At 45.3% G+C, this 25,268-nt stretch overlaps 1 protein-coding gene and 1 pseudogene across 2 annotated transcripts in view; one reads left to right on the forward strand and one right to left on the reverse strand.

Annotated features, from left to right (window-relative positions):
• MAN1B1 (mannosidase alpha class 1B member 1) overlaps positions 1 to 25,268 on the reverse strand; it is a 373,555-nt gene that overhangs the window by 48,677 nt on the left and 299,610 nt on the right. For both annotated transcript variants that reach the window (XM_078642044.1, XM_078642045.1), the window contains exon 9: positions 12,418 to 12,608. In XM_078642044.1, the coding sequence (XP_078498170.1) occupies positions 12,418 to 12,608 (191 nt within the window). The remainder of the gene's footprint in view (positions 1 to 12,417; positions 12,609 to 25,268) is intronic.
• On the forward strand, positions 16,292 to 24,116 carry LOC144756437 (inner nuclear membrane protein Man1 pseudogene; annotated as a pseudogene).

The following is a 25,268-nucleotide window of genomic DNA, read 5'->3' on the forward strand; positions in this document are numbered from 1 at the left end:
ATGTTTAATAAGTTTTTAAAATGTTTGTCTGTGTTGTATCTTTTATGATCCGTGATCGAAATAAAGATTTTTGAATTGAATTGAATTGCATATGCCACACCAATCATCAAGCAAACAGGTTTCTGAGAACATCATGATTATCTACTCCTCTGCAGTAAGATGCACTCAATGAGCTATGCATACAAAAGACATGCAGATTAGTCCAAAGAGTTCCTAGTAAATTTATGCAATGGATATATGCCCGTGGATAATTCAATAATGCTACTTTAGATTGGTGTAGTAAGCATCAAGCCTAAAAGGATGCTGAACATATCTTGTATTAAACGTTTAGTAAGCAGGAGATGACCCACCTTGCCATAGTGCCGCTTTATTATTGAGAGACCAACATTTTCGTTGAAAGAATTACGAATTATTAAAGGAAGAGATTCTTTGCAAACATACTTCAAGGTCCTGGAAACATCCGAACTGTGAAGCCTGGGTGGGTGGGGGGTTTAAAGAGCTAAAATATGAAGTCCTTTTCTTGTTCGCTGATTCCATTCAGGCCATTGAGTCGATTGTGGTCCTATACTTTAGTTCTGTAAGCGTGACTCTTGCTGGGAAATTCAAGGGGCTTAAAGCTGATTTAGATATTAACCATGGCTAGTAAAGAACTGCTGAAAGTGGTATCTTTTAATGATAACGGTCTTAACAGAAAGAAAATGCGTGCAATCGAATCGTGGATCAAATCAGAAAACCCAGCAGTGATTTTGTTGCAAGAGACTCATATTCCAGCTGCGATATTGCTGCGATATTGCCTGAATTTTCAATATTTAGATCGTGGGCTGCCTATAGGGGATTTTCTTCGTCTTCAGCCTCTCACAGAGGAACAGCAATCTTTCTAAGCAAAAAACTTCAAGCAGAGGTTGTCAATTTTGATAAGGATCCACAGGGGCGTTGGTGTTGGGTTACTTGTTCCCTTAGGCAAAGTAAGAGACCGTTAACGTTTGTTAGTATGTATGCTCCGGTAGAGGATAATCATAAGCCCTATGAGGATCTCTTTCAGTCCTTAATTCAGGTTCCTGGGGAATTGGTTGTGGCGGGCGATTTCAATATCTTATTGAAGCCCAAAATAGATTCATCAGTGAAGGGTAAAAAGCAGCCGAAACCTAAATCTTTGAGAACCTTGCAACATTATGCGGCAGCCTTGGATCTTCATGATCCCTGGCGCATGGCTTTTCCTACTAAAACCGCATATACCTGCTGGTCAGGCAGATTTAGTTCTTCGTCACATATCGATTTTTTTTTAGTTTCACGTATTTTGAGTTTGTCAGCAAAGATTTCTCCATAATGGATTCTCTGATCATGCCTTGCTGGTTCTTGAGCTATCTTTAGGTAATTGTCCTAGGTCTCCTCAAAGGTGATTACTGAATAAACAATATTTAAATGAACATGATTGGGTCAACTCTATGGGGGTTGAGATAAGAGAGTTTGTATCACGTAATGTTGCATCTGTGCATCTGAGTGTGGTATGGGATGCACTAAAGGCCTTTGTTCGTGGATTAATCATTGACAAAGATGCTGTAACAGTTAAAAATGTTAAGGAAGATAAGAGAATTTTGCAGCAGACGATCCAAATGTCTTACTCCGCTTTTTTAAGTAATCCCTCCCCCTTGAATCAGCGGCAGTTGGACCAGTGTAAGTGTGCACTAAGTGCCAATTATTATACCCAGAGTGATGCCTCATTTCAGCAACATCGCCAAAAAGTCTATGAGGAAAGCAATTTTACTGGTAGGTTTTTAGCTTGGCAGGGTTAAAACACTGAAATGCCCCTCAACCGCCTTAAGTATAAACGATCCAGCTAAAATTGGCGAAATAATGCTACGGCATTATGAGTCCATCTATGGTCAACACCAGAGTGTGGATCTGACCTTGTTAAAAGAATTTCTTCTGAACAACAGCCCCCCAACACTTTAGTATGTTGCGAAATTATCTATGGCAAGAACAGCGAGGATCCGAACTCCTACCGACCGATAACGTTGTTAAATTTCGACTACAAAATCGTTACTAAATTGTTGTCACTTTGGTTCAATCAATCAATAGGCGGCACAATTGATACATCTGGATCAGAACGGTTTTGTTGCAGAGAGGCAACTAGCATCTAACACCCATTATCTGTCGGAGGCGTTCGATTGTTTTGAGACTCAAGGAATACCCGCGTTAGTTCTTTTGTTAGATGCCGAGAAGGCTTTTGACTTAGTTGTTTGGGAAACCTTGTTAAATATTTTAGATCACTTTGGTATTTCCTCTAAGATCACAGCCCTGATTCGTAATTTGTATGATAAGGTGGAAGCAAATGTAATTATTAATAACTCGGTGGTTGGACGGGTCAAAGTAAAGCGGGGCACAAGGCAAGGGTGCCCCTTGTCACAGGTTTTGTTCTCTTTTTTATCGAACCATTGGCGATAGCTATAAGAAACTGCTCTGATATCTGTACCCTATCCCTTCCATGGCGAAATTGAAATTATACGCCGATGACATCATGCTTTTCATCAAGCCAGAATTAGAGGTTCAGGCCAATGTTTTCCAGGTTTTCGAAGACTTTGAGGCGTTTGGGGGGTATAGTATTAATAGTATTAATAAAAAGACCGAAATCTTACAATGCGGCCGTGCAGGTTTGGTTCTGCACCCTGATATCTTTCCCTTCCTAAAAGATATTTAGGAGTACTTTTTTCTGAAAGAGTTTCTGATTTATATGATCTAAATTTTCCGCCACTTCTGCGGAAAATCCAGGCGTTGTTTGCACGCTGGAATTTGTTGCCGCTATCTATTGTGGGTCGGGTGGCCTTGATTAAAATGTCTGTTCTCCCTTTCTTTAATTTTTTGTTTTCAACCATCCCTTGTTGTCTGTCAAGTGCCTTTTTTACTCAAGTAGAATCTATGTTTACATCTTTTCTTTGGGCAAAAAAACCACTACGTATTGCACTTAGCACTTTGTATGACAAACAGGACCAAGGAGGCTTAGCCCTCCCGAACCTTAGGGATTATTACTACGCTTACTTTGTTCAGTATTTGTCTAGATTTAACTCTCAGCCTCAGTCACACTTGTTTATTAACTGCTTTATGGATTTAATGTGTAAAGAAATCCAAATTCATTCACCACTATTCATATTTCGATCCCCGAAACGGGTTCGTTATAAGTGCCTTCATTAGTTTTTCAAAAAACGTCAGGCTCTTTATAAAAAATACTCTATCCCGGCTATCAATTCAACTACCTTATTAGCTGATATTTTACCATTAGCAGGGATCACACAATCCTCAGAACTTACTTTAAAATGGGCATCGTTAGGATTTTTTAAGGTTTTACATTTTCTGAGGAATGGAAAATGGCTGACCATGCTCGAAATGACACAGTTAATAGCCAGTGACTTCATTCTTTTAGGGTCTTAAAATATCTTTCTTAAATTCCTCATTGAGTTAGATGTTTCTCAGATTAGCGAGCAACATCAGCTAATTAAAGAACTTTTAGAAGATCCATGTACGAGGAAACCAGGGGCTTGGAAAAAGCGTCTAGCCTTAGTTAGGGCCCCAGTTCTTGGGCAGAAGGCAATTAAAAAATGGAAGGATTGTGAAAATCTAGAAATTTCAGCCAATTTGTGGTCATTTGTCAATAACCTTAATTTTAACACGGTTAGAGGTGCGAACTGGCGCAGGATGTTATTTTTCAGTAAATGGCAACTGTATCGAACCCCTGCATCTTTGTCAAAAATGTATCCTAATCAGTCACCTCATTGCTTTCGTTGTGTTAATTTTCCCTTTGCTAACTGGTCACACATAATGTCACAATGTCTTATGATCCAGAACTTCTGGAAGGATATCTTCCGATATTTGGAAGTCGAATGTGGCACTCAAATAGCAGTGAGCGAGTTGTTAATCATAATCGGCTACGATCCTGAACTTTGTTTTTCTGACTATATGGTTAAATTTTTATATTGCAATGGCTGTAGCCAGATCGCTTATATAGCAAAGGTGGCGCACTACTGTTATTCCTTCTGTCCTGGAGCGGTCCAACAAAATGAAAGCAGTTAGGAAAAGTGAACGTTCCTATACACTACGTGTCGGGGGTCTTAACAAATTTGTGAAAATATGGCCTTATTACAGGCCTGCTTTAACTGTATTTTTACTGTAGAAATCGATGGTAGTTTAATTGTAACTGTGAACCATATTGCAGCATTTCATGTGAACAATGCCATAAAATATAAACTCTAACCTACAACCTAGTGTAGCTGCAGAGAAAACAATGAAGAGAAAAGTGCTGGTTAGGTCATAAGGGCATCAGCTGCACTCAACATACACGAACTTTAAAAGATCCAGCAGCTTCCATTACCCAGCATACATTGTACTGGCAGTTTGCCTCACAGGTTCAGTTAATTTTTAACTGGATTATAGAACATCCAAAAAGAAGTATCTGTAAACAAATGCAGTGCATTGTCGGCCGTGGAGGAGGGACAGTTCATGACTTCAATGAGAATACCTATGATGCAGAACTGGAATTACAAGCACGGAAAATTACATTCTGCATCGTAGAATTATCTCTAATGGTGTTGAACGTAGAATAAAGTTGTAAGCATATCCCCAGTGCAATGAAAAATTGAATTATATACCAAGAAAGGATGCAGAAAAGGGCAAGAAATCTACTTTAGTTAATTAATTGAATATATTTCTCAAATTTGCATGACCCACCAGAGCATCAGTTCTATGATCTTCATCTAGACTAACATCCAGTGAACGTGTGAAAAGATTTCTAGTAGCTCCTTACAAATTACTGAAAGGGTAAAATTTGTGTTCCAAGCGGTAGAAGTTGCTTTCCCCCCTTTGGAATGTGCTCTTAGCTTACCAGTTAAAGGTTTATTTTATTGCCAGTTGGTAACAAAATGAATGCAGGAGACTATTCAGTCAGCAATGGTCTTTTTAGAGGAAGCTAATCCAGGGATGAGGCGCAGGCAGGAGCCTGCGGGTGGAGGAGTGCTCAGGGGGCAGTATTTCAACAGTGGAGCTGTGCGGGAGGAGAGCAGTCACATTGACTGCTTTTAGAAATGTGTGCTTTCTGTAGGGCACATCTGAGTCTGAAAATTGTTTCCCTTTTTGCCTCCCTTATGGCTTTGGATGACCGTAAAGTCTGATTATCTCTCTTTTGTAGGTCAAGGCAATGGAACTTTGAGATTTAGTGGTCAATATCGGTCTTGCATTTTTTATAAGGTAGTTAGTGGAAGGTAGAAATAAAGTATTGCCATTAAAAGCACATCAGTGACCTTCCTGAATGTCCCCATGAAGAGATGAAGTTGTGAGCAATGTGTGATCGTGTATACAAACCATTCAACGTCTTGGGTATTAGATGCTACAGGTTTTTGTTTATCTGCAACTGTTGGAAAGCAGCTGTCTGGTTCAAGAGGATTAGAAAAGGAACTCTTCATTTACTTCAGGTGGAAGGAATTCAATACAGCCAATTTTTAAGATTCTAGTTTGAAATTTCGGTGGCAGTGATTATCTACCTTAGGGAAGGAGAAGCAGTCCTTTAGATCGTCCGTGCTTTACATTCCTTTTTTAATTCCAAGAACCTAATTAAGGCGTTGTTGCAACAGGGTATCCACAAACCTCTTGGGGTTTCCATCTTGGTTAGAGGTGGAAGAAGAGCTCTGTTACTGATGCCGGAGCCACAGCCAAATGAGCCATCCAAAAAACCCTCTTTCATACACAGCTGATGATAGAAATGGCAGTCAGTCAGACGCCGCATTCATTCTGTTTTTTACTGTTGATGACTGCCATGGTTAGCATAGATGTACCATATTGAGAAAAAAAAATGACAATCCTCTGTCGTTCTGCAATAAAACATCCAGCGTGTCAGGGACACCGATTTTTCATTTTCCAAAACAAGAATCTACTTTGGTGGTTGGTCTGGTTCAGTTAGGTACAGCTTTCCAGAAGGCAGCCTGGAAACTTGCAACTGCTACAGCTTTCCAGGTGTTGTTCTTGAAAGCTTTGATAATGCTGTAAAGTGTTACATCTGCATCCAAAAGAGGTACTAAATTGGAGTGCACTGATTTACATCTTTAATTAAAAATGAGGACGTGTCTGCCTTAGAGACTAATGACCTTGAAAGTGACCTTGTCCACAAAGGATACCGACCTTTCAGTAATAGATTTAATTATAGCTACAATAGGCATGGGGAAGTCAAATGGAGAAAGTGCGCAGAGCAATAAAGCAGCAAGAACATAGGTGAGCGAAACCAAGTCCACAGTCAACATAGATTTTAGTTTCACATCACTGATCTGTTGAGTTGCATGTGGTTGTTCTTGAATGTGTCCACCTCTACGTTCAGTATCGTAATTTCTTGACACACACATTAATACACCTGCATCTGACAGAATGGTCTTTTGAAATGAATTCGTTATTTTGTATGACATATTTAAACCAGCATCTCCTGGGGGGGGGGGGGGGGGTTGTTTCCTATCCAGCTGTTATTGGAGAAATTGAATGATACGATTGGTAGAGACCGTCTTTTGTTTAGTGTTGTTGTACACATTAAACACTACCTGCCTAGGGACCAGAATATATATCAAGAATGTAAACTAAGGAGGAGGAGAACTAAGTGTGGGGAAGTGATCAAATTCTCAGGAGTATAAGGGGGAAACAATTCCTCATGAGGCAAAAGCGGCTCATAAAACAAATACTGATTAAGCAGTAGACTCCCTCTGCGAGTATTTGTACAGACGACTGTAGTGAGGGCTGACAGGATGTGTTCTCCTATATGCTTCTCCCTCCTTGGCTTGTTCAGTGCTCATGTTTTATGTGGTGCAGAAGAGAAGGAACATCTAAAAGAGGGTCTGTCCCATAATCCTGTTACAGAAAGCTCCTTCCAATGATCTTTTGGTGCGATTCTGGGGTACCATAAAGAGGCTTTGATTTTTCCAAGATCCAAAGGTACTCAGGTACCCTAACATGCAGAGTGAGAATGAATAGCTGCTGGTCAGGACTGGACAATGGACCCATTGCCTTTTTTGGGGGAAATCTAATCGAATTGCGTACACTAAGCTCGGCTACCTATATCTCTTATTCCCCATCTTTTTTGCTACTGAACCTTACTCTGGTCTGTGCTTCCCTCCCTGATTCAGGGAGTTACTTGTATACAAAAGTACAAAAGAGGAACTAAGAAATACCAACAAGAATTAAAACATATGAATAACTGCACAGAATGCATTCACTGCATTGTTTTGATATTGGTATGTAGGCAATCGGGGAGTGACTTTAGCTCCTATACAGGTACCCGTACTAAGGAAGACTACTCCTTAATTGGTATGGGGGTTTGAACACCATTCTGAGCCTCCTAGAGAACTGTTTCCCTCATACTTCATCTCTTTCCTTTTCAGCTGAAGTAGGCCCTCCTGATAATTTGAAATGTATTAGAGCACACAAATATAACAGCTATAACATCTATTGCTGCAAAGAGCTTTAAGAAGTATTATTTCTACTATGAAATGCTTGGAGAAAAAGAAAAGGACTGGCTAAATCATTGTAATTTATAGTTTTGAACTAACTGATTATACGATGTTAAGCATAAAGGAGACCTGTGACATCCAAACTGTGCACTTGGCACACCACTATCTTGCTCGAGTGCTTGTGAAATTATACAGGATGGCATCTGCACAGAAAGACTGATATAAAGCATATTGGAACCTTAGCATCGGAAGCGAGAACTACTTAATTATTACTACCAGCTTTTGCTCTTCAAAAGAAGCTCTGCTTAAAGGCATGTCATGCATATCAGGTTCCCTCTGTTGGAGGTGATACCAACCAGCCTATTGTTTGATAAGCCCCTGCCTCGTGGTAATGCATTTTGGTGGCTTAATGCATCCACTTCAAAGGACTGTATTAAGACTTTCAACCTTGTAAGTAGATACAATGGGCAGCATACATTCAGTAAGGTAACAACCATCTGTTAGAGTAAACAAACATTTTGGTGAGGAACGCACTTAACACGCTGCATTTTATGCTATGTATATCCCGAAAGAAAGGTCTCCCGGTCTGCGACCTGCAAAAAAGAGGGACCACACTCACTTATACTTGCTAACAACAAAAGCATGCAAGTCCAGCAGAGTAGTAAACTCAAAACTCCAAAACATGTTTTGTGAAACACACTTCAGAAAAGAGAAATGCAGAAGAGGAATTCAGGTCATAGGTGCTTGGTTTGTGGTAATAAAGGTACAAAATAGGCAGAAGAAAGAGGAAGAGGAAGACTAGGTAGGGATGAAGGTAGTGGATACTGTTGGACTGGGCCCTTTTTGCACGGTCATCCATAAACTTTTTGCCTTTCTCCTAGCCTTGTTTGTGACATGGTGTTGGTGGTTTTAGAACTCTGAGCACTTTAGCACTGCTGTTCAGTGTAAAGTGCGTGGGCCCTCTGTGATAAATATGTTAAGATAGGCCACACAGGTGTAGACCAATTTCATTTACCTGTCAGTCCCTTGTAAAGTGGATTCTCATAAACCCAGGGCGGGTGAATTAAATGCTACTGGTGGGCTTGCAGCGCTGATTGCTCCACCCACCAAAGTGGCCTTTCAAACCTATCCCAGGCCTCTGCCTTTAGGCTGTGACGTGGCACCTAAAGTGTGTGCCATGTCTGTAACCCCCGTTTACTACATGTCAGTCACCCCTAAGGTTGGCCCTAGCTAGCCCTATGGGCAGGGTGCATTGTCGGTAAAAGATAGGACATGTACCTTAAGTGCGTGACATGTCCTGGTAGTGACAAACAGCCATTTTGGTTCCTCACTACTGTGGGGCTGCCCTTCCACAGGAATGCATTGGGGATTCCCTGATAAGTGTTTCAGTGGCAATTGCCGATATGAGAGGAGCAGCGTGATCAAGTTTGGTATGATTTGAATAGTGATAATAAATGCTACACAATGGTGTGCGCAGAATTATTATAACTATTTTAGAAATGCTACTTTTAGAAGTTGGCATTTGTGTGTGCTATGTGTCTGCCTGCCTGATGTGAAGTGCATGTCTGGCTTTTGAGTGACAAGGGCTGGTGAGGTGTGTGTGTGGCTCCAGGAGGAGCAGGGTGAGTCAGCACTAAGCTGAATGGGACATCTGCATTTGGAGTAGTGGGAGGAGTAGTCCCTGGTCCCTGAATAGGTATGTGCCTAGCCTGTACAGTGCTGGCTCCACCCTCCTGTGGTGTGTCTGATGACGAGCCCCCACCTGACAAAAGGGAAGAGGAGCCTTGTAAATAAAGTGCTCCAATTCCCCCTTGAACCAGTTGCATCTGGTTCCCCCAAAGCTGTGTACTGCAGACAAACGAAATTGTGAAATAAATATAGGGGCTGTGGCCCCATGATTGTTGAGTTGTTCCTGTGTTGTGCTGGGGGCTTGCTGCTGTTGGACTCCAGGAGGAACCACCTCCCTGCTGGAGGGTCCTGTGTGCTGGCCTGCCTGGGCTCAGCCTTGTGCCCCTATAACTCTGCCTTGGCCCTTTTTTTTTAAAATCCAGCGCCTCGTGGGCGCTTTGACTTTGCTTGCAGAAGAGGAGAGAGGAGTGTGTGGCCTGGCAGCGTGGGGCTGTAACGTGCCCAGAGGGAATCCCGGCGTGTGGGATACCCCGCTGCGCTGTTTACCGAAGTGGGTGCCCGCCCCGCATTGCCGCTTACTTGACGGGTGCCCAACGCGCATTTATGCTCTTTAGAGGGTGTCCACCCCGCATTGCACTGCATTTGTGCTCACTGAAGGCAGAAGCCTACCCTGCACACCGCCTAGACGAGAAGGGACGCGAAGCCATGCAGAGGCTGTAGCCTGGTAGTGGGCGGGGCTCCCATAGGAAGAGGAGAGCCCAGCAGGATTGTTAAGTACAGCCGGAGGTGTGTTCGCATCTAAGATGGGGGACTGAGCCCACCGCTGGTGAAGGCTGAGCCTGACTGTGGGAGAAGCCTGGTTGACGCAGGAGCAACGGCGAAGCTGCTCCATGAAACCACAGAACCAGAAGTCAGGCATCCCGAGAGCCTGACTGTGGGCGGGGCGACAAGCAACAGAGACGGAGCTTCCCGGGCTCCTCGTGCAGCCAAAGAGAGGACGCGAGGCTGCAATACTGGTTATCTCCAGACCGCCCATGGGAGCCTGACTCGCCAGAGCACGGGTGAGTCAGGCCATTGTGGAAGTGCCTTCACGAGGGACAACGGATGAGGTTGTAATGCCCTCGGGAGAATTGCGCTACCCTGTTGGTAGCCTTGCAGGGAGTGCTCCTACCCTGGAAAAGAGACCGGGAGAGGTCTTGGGCGTATTCTGATTCCCAGAGCCGCACCCTGACCAGAGGGGGGGAATCTGCCCCTTTTCTGAAAAGGAGGTCACAGCACCGCGAAGTAGCAGGCGGCTGCCCTTTGGTCAGTGTCCATTTCTGGAGGGAAAGGGACTGAGGGAAGTCCCTCTACCAACGGGGCCTTTTTCTTATGTAATAGAGGAATGGGGGTGAGTTGCACACTAGCCCCGTTGAGAGCCCTGATGTTGGAGGACAAAGGGCGCTGAGGACAGCCCTGACAGGCCCGAGGAAGGCCGAGTGACCTGGGGTCAGTCTGTGAGTTGGTGTAGCACAAAGTGCAATTGTGTTTAAGGGGCTTAATGTGATCTTTATGTTTGGGCATAATATGTGGTCTTTAGTGATGAGAGTATGTGGATACCCCATGTAAGGGGGCTGAGAGCACCCACAACCAGTAGTTACTGGTCGGTTACTACAGATCCAGACATAATGAGTTTATGCCCAGTTTTCATGCCTACTATGTTTATCTAACAGGTTCAGGAAAGATGTTACCAGTCATGATTGGATGTTTTACTGGAATGTGATGCGACGTATGTCCAGTGTTTAGGCATAATGTGTTTAGGCCTAATGTGATGTTGCATAATGTATTTATGCTGATGCCTAATGTCATGCTATGATGTTTAGGCCTAATGGGATTGCATAAGGTGGTTATGCTGGTGAGGCCTATTGCCTAATGTCATGTTAGGATATTTTAGGATGGTGTCTAATGCTAAGGTGATAATGCTTAGGCCATTATGGTACCAGGTACTAGTTGTGTTTTAGATTTACTTACCTGAGCTGATGGTTCTGACCGTGGCCCGATTGGCCTGGTCCTGTATATAATCCCTGTGAATATTGCCTAGTGCCAGTTTGCACAGTGTAAATGTGTGATTAGGTTTCAATGTGTTTATGAGAATACAAAGGCTATTTTTGATATAACCTTGTGTGGAGTTCCTTTCTGTTTCTGTGGTGTACCTAGTGTGTTGCTGCTGTGTGAGTGTGTTGTGCAAACGCTTTACACATTGCCTCTGGGATAAGCCTGACTGCTCGTGCCAAGCAACCAAGGGGGTAAGCAGGGGTTATCTTCAGCGTGTAACTCCCTTGCCCTGACTAGAGTGGGAGTTTCTGCCTGGCTTTGGCGCAAGCCTTAGCCAACCAGAAATCCCATTTCTAACAGAGGCCACCCACAATACGGATATGCGGCTGTAATTAAACCTGCCATTACCATAAACAGAAGAACATCACACACATTTGGAGTTCATGGCCATGTAAGGAAAGGAAGTCATGTGTACACTGTAAGACTCATCCCAAACATTACATCTTGGACGGGTCAGGCTCATGTTGCTATGCTTATGTCCACAGAAGGTGGCTCCTACCTCTGATTTGGACTTTCTTGGCTGTGCGCACAGCAGACCATGCTCTGCCCTCACTGCACCTGAGGATGCAGGTTCACAATGAAGGCACAAGAACTGTGCCCCTCTATTTCCACCTGTCCCCTTGAGAAGTGGGTTAATCGTGCATCCCGAACTTTGCAGGTCCCAACAAGATCTAGGCTTTGTGCAGGGTAGCACATCTTTGCCACTAGGTTGCCTGAGCAATGTTCTTTAATACATCTTGAATCTAAGATACTGCTGCTTTCTATAGCATGACTCCCACTTCTTGCTTTGTCCACTTTGTATTGACTGGGCCATAGAAGCAAATGTGTTTCTAGTGTTAAGTTTGGTACTTTAAGTCTCTACAGAACGTCCCAATGACTTTCTATTGAATACCAATGCAACTATCTTATACCTGTATGTTTTTATTTCTGTGTCCTACATAAGGCTGGTTTCACTCTTCACCGGTTTCTATGCATTCAGCACAGAGCACTGCCTAACGTGTGTCAGGAACCCGACCATTCTATTATCTGATGAAGAAAAGGTCAGCGGCCTTCCCCTGGGGTCAGAACGTCTGAAAAGTGGGGTAGAAATGGGGACTGAAATTGCCATTGCAGAACATGTTAACTAGAAAACAGGCAAAGATTACAAGACATTTAATCATATAGGCAAATAGTCTCAATATACTTTAGAAAACCCAAATAAAATGATGGTGACAGTTCTTACTCCGTCTCTTTCTTTCCACTTTGGATCCACTGCTTTAGCAAGTATTCATAGTAGCTATCTGCTCGCGCTCCCAGAGTGTAGACGCCCAGGTGAGTGAATTGGCCACTGTTGGTATTGATGAACATGGGTACAAGCCCATCACGTTTTCCCGAAAGACTGTGGACATGTTTGGTCACATGGTCAACTGCTTTCTGCAACAGAAAACAAAACCTGTAACAAGCAGACAGATGGAATTGAATGCTCATGTAAATACTATGCACAAGGAGGTCAACAGTATGCAAGCTGGTCGGTCAGTCTCTCAGGCCGGTTTTAAATATACAGAAAGGGGGATTTGGGTCAACACCTCTTCCGTCATTGTCTTATCTGGGTCCTAAGAAGTGTTCCCTTTGCAGTGTATGACTTCCATTGTTTTCATCATGTCGCAGGGACTGTTTGGTGAACACAGAAGCCGTTCTGAAAAGAGGTTTTAGCCATCTAAATCAAAGACGTTCTGCATTAATAGAAAATGCGTACTCAAAGCATGATCCGAACAATACTTAAGTAAATGGTCTGTAGAATCAGTTGTGTTACTCTTAAAGGAATTTATTTTTTCTTGAGAAAAAAGAAAGCTACACCTGCCAAATATTATTCAGCATTCACATAATGTTCTCGATGAGCAGTGCCATTACTTATGCGGGCTCCAGCTTTATTCTCGTGGTCAGCCGGGATGGATTCTTATTTGGTTGTGTTTGTGTTGTTTTTCTGTCTGTTGTACATGCCTCTGGTGTCCATTTTAAGTCAAAGCATGTGTGCACTATTGTACTTTGCTTGTTACAGATGCTGCTGCAATCCTTCTTCTAAGTTAATGCATGTGCCACTGTAGTCCTTCACTATCTCAATGGTTTATTGAAATATTAGTTCTCAGTTATATTAATAAGTATCTCCTGTCTTATAATGGGGTTTTCTATTGACAGTAATGAAATGCCGATTCTAGGCAGTTTGCCTGTAAATCAAGATGTTGACAATTGTTTGTGTTCTGCCTTCTAATACTCCCTCTTTGGATTGAAAATTCTGAAAAGTGAGCATTTTTTTGTTTCATGATTCATAAGTTATATTCAATGGATACAAGAAAAGAAAACTTGATGCTGCTCCACAAACACAATAAGACTGCAAAAGCTGAAAATCTTTCCTCGTACTTAGTGCAGTGCCATCCCTTGCACAAAAAAAAGGTTTGAGTTTGTGTTCAGGATTCTGGGCATGTAGATGCTGTACAGAGACCTATAGGACTGCAGATTTTCTACTGTGACCCTACCTCCACCGTCTCCCTTCCTGAAGTGACCGGCTCTCCCTCCTGCTTTCATAATCTCCACAAACAGATCCTCCCTGGGACGATATTTTGTCCACTAAACCTGTTTTAGGTAAGTGTACAACCTCTGGTATACTTTAGTATACCTCTCTTGTGGGCCTAAAGTCATCCCCCTGCTTTTGATTTGTTTGTTTCAGTGTCCTTTAAAAATCTTTGCTTGCTAGTGGTCGGTCCGGCCTCTTTGTTCCTCATTTTCTCTTTAGTTCCTCCCAGGAGCAGGGACTAACTACGGTATCATTACACTATGTCGCAGTTCTCTGTTCTTTGGGGTAGTTTTTTTTCTTGGTTTCCTGTCCATGTTTGGTAACGCTTCCCATTTGATTTGGGGAGCATTCTTGCTCAGAGCTTAGCTTCGCTGTATACAGGGCTGTAAATAATGCTGTTATCTAGGTTACATTTACAGCGCCCTTGTCGCACTTGTGTTTTATTTTTATTCCTCCCTCATGGCGACTGCTGTGCTCGGTTCCGCTCTCCGTGCCCCAGGGTCACTTCCACACGGTCTGCCTGTTATGCTTACGGTACCCAAGCTCTCTGTCGAGTTTTTGGTTAAACTTTCCATCCTTGTTAGGTCTCGCGCCTGCGATTGCAGGGGCAAAGCCCCTGCTGTCGCAAAGCGAGACTATAGCGATCGTTTCAGCTTTCAAGGAGGAGCGAGACTTGGAGACAAGAGACTGGCACGCGCACGCAGCCTGCCGGAATCGCATCAGGTCGCGCGCAACGATTCCGGCAGGCTGTTCACAACACATGCACCCGCAGGCAGGCACACACACAACACACAGACAGACAGACGCACGCACGCACACACACACACATCCCCCCCCACCACTCACCGGGCTCTTTCAGCGTGTTCCGTGTCTCCTCTGCAGCGCTGGTCTTCACCCGGGCCCCCTACTGGGACCCCGGACTTCAGATGCCGCACTTCGCTTTGGGACTCGGAGCGCGCATGCGCGGGCAGCCCCCGTCCTCTCACTCAGCCCGGGCTGCTTTCGGGTTCGGTTCCGTGTTGCTGGTTTAAGTCTTGTTTTCCCATTAGCGTTGTGTGTTATTTTGCCCTAGCCAATAGGACATCAGTGGCGCTATGTACATGGAGAGGTAAGGTACTTTCCTAGTTAGTTTCAGTGTTGTGCTTTACTTTGTACCCACCCCCCTCCCGTAAGACGTGTTCTCTTTCCTCCTGCCCCCTCCCATTGTTCGTGTGCGTTTCGTGTTGTGCTTTGACCCTGTCCCAACTGCAAGCTCCCTGGTCCGGCCCTGCAGGAGGCCCGCTGGGTTGGTGCCTTCTGTCGTTTTGTGTGCCCTGCCAACTTTCCACTACCAGGGGCGGTCACCCCTCGGCTCTCCTCTCTGTGGATGGTAGTCATCCACAGCCTTGGAGTATTAAGGGGGCGCAGGGGTGCAGGCCAGCTGGTGGGCCGGGCGGCCGGGCACTCACCTCAACCCTTCCAGTTGTGGGGTCCACGTGCCCGGGAGGTATTCCCCCCCCTCCTCAGGGCCCTCGTTGAATGGGCTATGCTCTGTTCCCGATAGCCATGCACTCCCTGGTTCCAGCGACTCCTAGGTCTGCAGGGGTTATGGGCTCAGGTATGCCAGTTCCTCCGTGCTCGCGCTGTGTATACTTGGCGGGGCTACTGACGGGTGCTCGCCTCGGCCCGCTCCACTCGTAGGCTCCGTGATCAAGGATCCACTCGCCCAGTTGTGGCACTGCGGGCGTAGGGTCTATGCAGTAAGTGAGGCTATTATCTTGCCTGGGGTTGTTCTGTCCTTCCGGGCATCAGACCGGGCAATTGTGCCTGTAAACTGCTGTGCAGTCGAGTGCGGTTATAGCAAGACATAGCTTTGCCCCCCCCCCCTTTTTTGTGGGAGTTTTCTATGGTCTCCAGGCGATGCCTTGTAGGACCGGCTGTCCCTGTCTGCAGGTGTTGGGGCAGGGCTGACCTGGCGAGATCGGGCGTGCGAGTGAATTTGAGTGGCAATTTTTCGGCATAAGAGTGGCTGGGCTCGTGTTTGCGGAGTGACGTGTTTTTCAAGGTGTGGCATACATGCTTAAGCAGCACCGGCGCGCGTTAACGTGCTACGGGTATTTCCCCAGTCTCGCCCAAAGCGAGCTCGCCGAAATCATCTCCACTAATGTTAGCACAAAGGGCCCCAGCAGGAGGTAATCACACAACGTGCAAGTGGCAAGGGATATAATTTATGCCTCTCTTGCTATGCATTTGGCCAAAAATCGTTAAGCTCGACAGGCACTGTGATAAGGGTACTCCTGCAGTGCTTTGGGGGTAACTATCGGGAGAAGAGAGGATGTGACGTAACGGCCGGATGTGAAGCGTGATATCCCTGTTCAAGCCTCGGCGTAGGCTCAACGTCCTGTGAGTGTGTCCCCGTGCCTAGTAAAAGCACTTATCATGAGTGTTACGTATTTTCAGGTAGGAAAAAAGGAGCATTTGGTGACCTAATAAATTTGCGTCATGCTGTGTGCCACATTTAATTGCAAAGGATGAAGTAATCGTGGCCGGAGACTTTAACTTCCGTATGGATGAGCCATCGGACCCAGATACCATCAAATTACTGGAGGCTATGGCCGCTTTGGGCCTGATCCCGTATCTTCAGGGGCCAACGCATGACAAGGGACATACTCTTGATCAGGTCTTCTCGACATCTCCTTTGGAGGTGAAGGAGATTATCCCGGTGCTCTGGTCGGACCATAGACTAGCCAAATTTGTGGTCAGGGGCACGGCGAAACCATCCAATCCCGTGTCTCAGCAGCAGGGCCGAGCCCCTAGGGCATATCACCGAGTGACATCAGCTATGCTGGCTCAGGCCGCCCTGGATCACCCTTGCCCCCTTATAGGAGATTTGGAAAGGGATCTGGAATCTCTGCAAGTATGGTTATTAGCCAGGTTAAATGATCTGGCCCCGGAGATGACCCCCCGCTCAACATCCAAACGTGTCTCGGCTCCCTGGTTCACTGCGGCATTGTCGACTGCCCGGCAGCAGTGCAAGGCAGCTGAAAGAGCCTGGCATTCACAATATGACTCTGTGGCTAGACTGACATACAAGACAGCGGTTAAGGCCTATCACCGGGACATACGCCGAGGAAAAAAAACCTATCTTGCGGGGAGGATAGAGGCTGCCTCCAACTCCTGCAAGGAGATTTTCGCCATTGTCAGAGAATTTATGGCCCCTCGATCTAATGCATCCCAGGGTATGCCCTCTGAGTCCTGGGCTTCGGATCTTGCTAATTTTTTTACTGGCAAGATTAAGCTCATCCAAGACTCTTTTACTCTGGAGGCACCCGCAGGGCTGACTGTTTCCAAGGACGAATCGGGCCTATCGGCCACTTTAGGCCCTGTGCTGGCCGTCTTTCCATCTATCTCAGTCCCTGCTTCCCTGGCGCTTATGGGTAATCTTAAATCTGGTTCGCCTTTGGACCCATGCCCTGCTAAATTCCTGGCAAAAATGGCGGAAGTTATCAACCCGCTGGCCAACCCACTCCTGAATCTCTCGTTGACCCAGGGAGTGGTTCCGCAGGCCTGGAAGCAGGCAATGGTCATCCCTCTGCTGAAGAAGCCTGGTCTCGATCCTGAGGCTTTGGCAAATTATAGGCCGATTTCTCTCTTGCCGGCCTTTTCGAAAATTTTGGAGAAGCATGTGCACATGGTGCTCTCCAATTTTCTGGAAACTCAGGAGATTTTGCATGCCACCCAATCGGGCTTTCGCCCCAATCTTAGTACGGAGACCGCGCTCCTGAAAGTGTCTGAAGCTATTAAGGGGGCACTGGACTCCGGGGGCAAAGCTATGCTGGTTTTGTTAGATCTGTCGGCGGCCTTTGACACCGTCCCCCATGAGGGCCTTCTCGCAAGACTCTATGAGATTGGCCTACGGGGGACGGTGCTCAGCTGGTTTTCATCCTTCCTAGCTGGCCGCCGACAAACGGTCTGGGCCCCCCCAGACGCCGCCGTGATGCCGCCATTGGGAGTCGGGGTCCCACAGGGCTCTGTATTGAGCCCGACTCTTTTTAACATCTTTATGGCCCCTTTGGCGGCGTTGGCGGAGTCGTTCGGGGCCCAGATCGTATCCTACGCCGACGACACCCAGTTCCTCTTTTCTTGTAAGAGGGGAGGAGACTTTGATGGAGAGAGTATCCGGGATTGCCCTGGGGCTGTTTTTAGATGGTTTCATCTGAACAGCCTCAAGTGCAACTCAGATAAGTCTGAGGTACTCTTCTTCGGGTGTGCGTCGGATCCGGACTGGCAGGCCTGGTGGTCCATTGACATGTTCCCCCCGTCTTGTTCATCCCTCATAGCTAAGAACTTGGGGGTCAAGATGGATAAGGATCTGACGCTAAGGCCTCAGATCCTAGGTGTGACGGGTACATGTTATGGGCTCCTGAAGATGCTCCGGAAGTTTCTGCCTCTTTTGTCTGAGGAACATAGGAAGCTGACTGTGCAGGCTCTGATCGGCTCAAGATTGGATTATTCCAACGTCCTCTACTTGGGCCTGCCAGAGTATCTGCTGCAGCGGCTTCAAGTTGTGCAGAATGCGGCCGCGAGGGCCATCTATGGCCTAAACAGGCGTGCCAGTGCTGCGGGCCTTTTGCGGACCTTACACTGGCTGCCTATCCGAAAACGGATTGCCTCAAGGCGTTAACTTTGGCCTATAAAGCTCTTCATGCTGTGGGAGCTAAGTATCTCCAAAGGAGACTTGCCTTTTACCACCCGGCTCGCTCTCTCAGGTCAGAATCTCTGTTTCTGGCGGCTGTGCCGCGTGTAAAGAGAGCCCGCATTGGAGGCCGCTCCTTTGGACTGCTGGCTCCACAGTTGTGAAATACTTTGCCGTTGACACTTCGCGGAGCTACTAATTTACTTGTTTTTAGAAAAGGCCTTAAAACTTGGCTGTTTGCCCTCTAGGCTGCTCTTTTTTTTTTTTTGCTTCTCTGCTCTGCTCACGTCGGTGTTTTATTACTGTGTTGTGTTATTCTGCTGTAGGTCTCATTATCAAAAGCGCCGGGACACTCTTTTTGAGTAGCCGCGCGCTATATAAGAATAAATATAACATAACATAACATAACATAATCCAGGTAAACTCAGAGCTGGAAGCAGGGAGGCGCGCCGTCAGTCACAGTCGTCCCATCCACACTGTAAACTGCACTATGGGTCGGCAGTATGACGCCTCGGCTGCGAGTGCGTGTCTGTAGTTCTTCATTAGAGATAAGAAATCTTGTTGCGCATCAGAAGGTACTGATCGTATTGGCTGGGTATCTGTGTCAAGGCAGCATCGGCCCTGGTGCGACAGCTGGACCCTATGCTTTGGAGGGTTAAATGTGCTATACTGCTGTGCGATCCAACGTACTAATTCTACAAATACCATCGGGCTCTCATGTGCAGGGGAGGGAAGCCCCAGCAGCTGTGGTAAGGTCAGCCTCGGTCACTTCTCCCACTCAGAAGTTACTATGCCTCGAGGAAATGTCGGAACAACAGGGAAATGGGGGGAACACTGAGCAGGGAGCAGCAGCAGGCATCATTAAATGGAATACTCAGTGTGGAGCGAGAGACAGCATCGCACAGCGCCAGACATTCAGCTGCATTTAGAGGAACTAGCAGGCTAACACAAGGTTATTCAGTTAGTATAATTGTTGGTGTAAAATGTCTGTGCTGCTTATAATGTTCACAAAGGCTGATGAACCTCTTGAGCGGGCAGCAAGTTACAAGTGGCACGACAGATTGGAGTCAGGTCGGGGGCAGATATTGCGTGTCGAGCTTGTGGACTGGCCCACCTTCACCATGTTCGTCCTTCAGCACTTTAACTTGGGCGGCCAAATACAACACTCACACGTTCCGTCTCCTTTCCTAGAGGTCGAGCACAGTACTTGGTGCCATAGGCTATGTAGGCCACCGAGTGCGTTTTATTGACAACTCCTGTTTCTTCCATTGAGATAAAATACTGCCAGTGCATGGGTCCCTTCAATTTGTGACAAACGCTGTCTGTTTTGAGGTGATGTGGCTGTCCGTTCAGTATTCTGAGGTGCTTTCATCGGCGCCAGTCGGGGTGTTTGCTCTTTGACCTGATATATCTGAAGTGCCCTTTCTGTTGGTAGAGATGGTGAGGTTCATTGCATTTTTTAAGTTATTATATTTGTAAATAACAATGCCTTGTATTTATGTTTTAAAACCCAAAACATAAATAGAAGGCATTGTCATTTACAATGCCAATAGCTCAAAATCGTGTGAATGCGAGACCTATTGCATTGCAAATGCTTGTTTAAATATAAATCATACAGTAACGACAATAATGCAATCAGATCACACAACTTTGTGTTATTTTGTGAATGGCAATTTGCCTGTGAAATTGGACGAGCAACGTGATGCCCGCTATTTATAGCAAACCTGTGGCGATAAAGAAGAAAACAAACAGGCATTTGCAATGCAATAGGTCTCGCATTAATTAACTTAGAGCTATTGGCATTGCTAAATATTGCAACACCAATTGCAACAAAAGCATGCCATAATTATGGGGTGTCATTAGAATGGAGTTTCAAACACTGTGTGCATGTTTGGAGTAGCGACGATAGTTGTCAGCTGTGCCAAAAGATAGCGCTACCCCTGTGCTTCAGTGTCACTTCCCTTCACAAACCTAAAAGGTCACTGCGTCCAGGAATCGCACCCTTGGAAGGTATTACCGAAGTGCAACCCCCCCCCCCCCCTCCCCCCGCTACACACGGATTTATGGCTTTTGTTGTGGAAAAAAACATGAGGGCAACAATTCCAAGTTGGCACAGAAACTCAAGAAAGTGGGACTATTAAGAAAAGTAGTGGATTCTGCAAAAGCAATGATACCGAAGCATCAAGTGATCAGAGGTTAGGAATGGTAAAACATTTTTTTAACAAACTCACTGCATTTTTTGAAAAAATGCTAACATTGTGAAGACTGCTAAGCTCTACACAACTCTGCTTCGTGAGAAAATCAGAACTTCTGCTGCGATTTAAATATTAATGTAACGAACTGTAAGCGCCACTTGCATTTCTGACCAAAATCTGTATACACGTTTGCCAAATTGAACACACCCATGCTATATATGTTACATGAATGCTCCTGCATTATATGAAAATGTATGCATAAGCACTCCTACACCAATAGTTATTTTTATGCTGTACATAGAACTTTAGAGCCATTCAATAAAAAATGAGCAGCAGAACAGATGGAACTTTGTGAAACTGCAAAGGAAATAACGGTTTAAAAAGAGACAGCACACTTTTGACTCTCAGTACCCACATTTGATTCGGCATACTGAGGCTATTGATGTTTTGCAGGAGTCGTGGGCAGATAAAGACGACTGTGAATTATAAACACAAAAAGCCATCCACTTTCGGGACTTTTAAGGTTTGTGACAATAAGACATCTATATGGTTTGCACACACTCTTGGCAAACATTTTGTATCTTCCTGGCAGTTGCATTTATTTATTAATCCGTTTTTGTTTTCAAACCACTAGCATCTTGCCTTGCAGCACTTTTGCTCATCTATTTCCTCAGATCTTCTGGCCCCTTTTCTATGTTCCCCTTCGTTTTTTATTTTGTTGTTGTCAGTAGACACGTTCACTATTTCTCCATCTGTACCTTTTAGAGGCTTCTGTATGTCACTGAAAACAGCGTTACCTCAATTACCCTGTTCTTCTCAGACATTGTAAACGACAACAGTTTGGCTTCAAACTAAAATGAAAACGTCACTTGCCAATGGTTAAGCCGCTGTCTGCGTGCTGTCCCTGCTGAATATGTTGGGTGCTTTCTTTGCAGTTACTATACAACTGGGCGACTATGGTAGACTGAATCAGCTATGTAAAGCATTCGCAAGGATCTGAATTACGCTCTACGAGCTGGAGAGTCATTATTTATAAATTGACTACAAATTAACTCTTGACAAAGATTGTGTGTCTCTAATAACACCTTCTCCGCTTCTGCTCACCCACCTGCAATGCACGAGGCACCGGAGGCCATAATTGCCCCACATAACCTCCGCCAGCATAAAACACGAGCTATAACTAATAAGTGGTAGCTGTGTGGTAGCTGTCGCGCAGCATTTGTCATCTTTATAGACATTTCACAAGCAAGTGACGCCCGTTGGCAAACTTTCAATGAGGTGCTCTGCGTCTCATCACAGTAAATCAAGAGAGACGGCAGTCCGCAATTATGACAGTAAATAAAGAATTCTTATCATATTAAGAAGGGAGTACCTACTGCAGAAGATTTGGGCCTCGCGAGTTGGCCTGGGGCCTCTGCTAATGCAGTGATTCAACTCGTGGCGCATTAAGTTAATAGTTAAGCAACCAAAAAGTGTTAGCTATGTGGAGTCCCACACAAGTCAGACAATGGTTAATAACTGTGTTGTCAGTGGACAGCCTTGACAATAAAATAGTTTATGGTGGCCGCGTTAGGACAGATTTTGTAATATTGTGATTTACGGAGGGCAGACCTCGACAATTCGGCAAGTGAGAATATTTATACTTAACAGCCTCATTTCAGTGCACTTTATCGTGCAAAGTAATGTGCATTCGACCGTGCCTGGAGACGATCTGTCTTGCATAGGCGTTCTGCTTGCTGGGAACTGGGAACTCTGATAGTGCAAGCCACCTTGCGCATTTTAACCGAGCACATTCGTCGGGGCCCCGATATGTCAACAATGATGAAGACATTCGTCTTTCAAGGACATGACAACTGACAAATACTACAGCCCTGCGGCGAAGTGTGTGATGAACATAGAAAAGGGCACAATGCCCGCAGTGTACGCGTGAGCGGCGGCGCTCGTAAAAAAAAAAAGTCAGAACAAAAAAACCGCGAGTGGTGAAGGCAGTGGTGCGCGCGATGTGAAAAAGTGCTGTGCATGTCGCGCGCGCCTGTGTGCGTTCTGGCAAGCTGATTGCCGCTTTGAGAACACTTCTCAAAGACCTCCTAAATGTCTCTCCGAGCAGCGCATGCGCGCTGACCAAACGAGACCTAAAAACCATCACCACATTCTATTTTGTGCTCTTTTGTTAACGTTATGCCAGGCAATTTGTTTTCCAAGTAGCGGCGGGGTACACGGTTGGACGTCACACCGGCGCCTGATCGCTTCCTGTGATGGGAACTATTTGGTACCGCAACAGCAAGGCCTATGGACGCGCACCTGACAGGGAAGAAGAGCTGCTACGTCAGTTTGGAAGGGACGGAGCATGACCCGGTGGGGTATTTTGCGTGTACCAGCTCTCAATGGTGCTGCTCACTGCCGCCTGCCTCTTCTTCCTGCTGCTGGGCCTCACAAACCTGAGAATGCGAGGTAGCGGAGGTAGCGGAGGACCACAGGAGGCTGCAGCAGATCAGGGTGTGAGAAGTGCCTTGTGGTTACTCTGTCAACCGAAGTCTTTCCATCCAGGAGGCAGTGGCATATTTAATAACCTTGGGTCCCGACTTTGAAGATTATTCAACTGCAGTGGATTTTAAATTCTAATGATGATACGGGCATAAGGTGTATTGGCAAAGCTCCTGGTGAGAAAGTAAGAAACACAACAGCTATCAAATACCTCGAATTTACAAGACCTCAGATGTCATGTGTGTGCAGATTTTGATGGCCATTCATTACACTAACGCACAGACTGTCACCACTACTATTGGGAATTGTAATATTTGGGCTATCATTTACTATGTGAAATATTGTTGGACAAAAGAAGAGGAAGAAACCAGGCAAATGTATGACATGGTGGTCAAAATAATAGATATATTGAGGAGCCACAATGATGCTGGTCATGAAAACAAAGACTTGCAGCCTTACATGCCCATTCCTCATGTGCGAGACTCATTAGTACGACCTCAAGACATGATTAAAATGAAGAAAGTGTGGGACCGAGCTGTTAACTTTGTTGGTTCAAATGAATCTAGAAGACAAACAGAATGTCGAAGAATAGGCGGTGCAGATTTTTTAGTATGGAGGTGGATACAACCGTCTGCATCAAGTGATCATGTTTCAGTGCTACCATCAAAAGTATGGCAAGGACAAGCTTTTCATCTAGATCAAAGGAATTCTCCTCCAAACAGCTTGATGCCATGTCTGAAGATCAGAAATATGTTTGATCCAGTAATGGAAAAAGGAGATTATTGGCGTCTTGCAATTCAAGAAGCAATATTGGCGAAATGCTGCGATAATGATGGAATGTTCCCATAGCTGTGGACAAAAGCTCACGTGAGGGCTGCGTGTACGTCAAGTGCTTATCTCCAGAGTATGCTGGAAAGGCATTTAAAGCCCTGCACGGGTCGTGGTTTGAGGAGAAAAAATCTTCCAGTGGTTTTACTACTGCTTTCTGGGTAGCTGCATCACTATTTGAACCTTAAGCGACTAGGGTCCCCCTACCACTGGGATCCTGCTCCAATGCCCAACACTCATTACTGCTGCTGGGAATGGGGAAGATCTGTGGACTTTGGAACTGTCCCTTCCACCTCTCCTTTCACCACTCTTGACCTGGGGGCGACCTGGAGGATGAGGTGAACGGCTTTTTCCAGCAACACCGTGACCGGTGCTCTCGATGGAGCTATGACGATGCCCCCCAGGCTGAAACCATAACTGTCTGTACTTACCGCGGTGCCCGAGCAACCTTGGTTGATGCCCGGTGGAGCTGTCCTATGCAGCTATAGAGGAGTTTGGCTCTGGTTCCCCCCTCAGCCGCCACCTACCCTGCCAGACATCGGACATTGTTTTCCACACCTCCCAGTTGTTTCCTACCTGCATTCCTTACCCCTCTTTACCATTCCCCCTCTACCTTTTTCACCCCCACAAGACGTATGTGTGCGCTAATAACTCACAATATTGTGTAATCTCATGGTTTTTTTCTCCTATGTCTATACTTGGCTATGTAATTATGTAACCTGTAACTCGCTCATCCTCAGCACTCTGATACCTCCAGGTCTAACCAGCCCTATATAAAACTTTGCAAATAAACAAATATAAAGTTAGAAACCAGCATTACCATCCCATTCCCTACTTGCATATTAAAAATACACTGCGAAATGCAAGCTTAAAAATTCAAGCAAAAACTCGTACTATTTTTATTTAACGTTGTGTTTGTGCCTTTGCTTAAAGTATCTGCATATTTATTTAAACTTTTACATTAAACACGCATCATGTTTTCATTTTTTCTACCGCACGGATTTACGGCAATTCACTGAATGTTCCCAAACAAGACCCATATGCAGTTTAGGAGAGCAATAGTAATCTTTACAGCTATGCCTCTTTTTTCACAACACAACTATAAACTATTCAGCACTCTTCTGTGTATAAAACATCGCCAAAGTTATTGTTTTAAATCCAAAACCTACGTGTTTGACATAACTGCAGGTTATAGTCATTCGCGGACTGCTGCGAAAGCCAAAGTTTGTGGCACATGAAGCCATTTAAATCAATATTAGTTAACAGTGCAGGGGGGTCTCTGTGAGTTCTGCTGTAATGCTACGTATTTTTTTATACAGTTTTACATAGATCAAACTTGT

Source organism: Lissotriton helveticus, chromosome 5_1 (assembly GCF_964261635.1).
Source record: "Lissotriton helveticus chromosome 5_1, aLisHel1.1, whole genome shotgun sequence".
Lineage (NCBI taxonomy): Eukaryota > Metazoa > Chordata > Amphibia > Caudata > Salamandridae > Lissotriton > Lissotriton helveticus.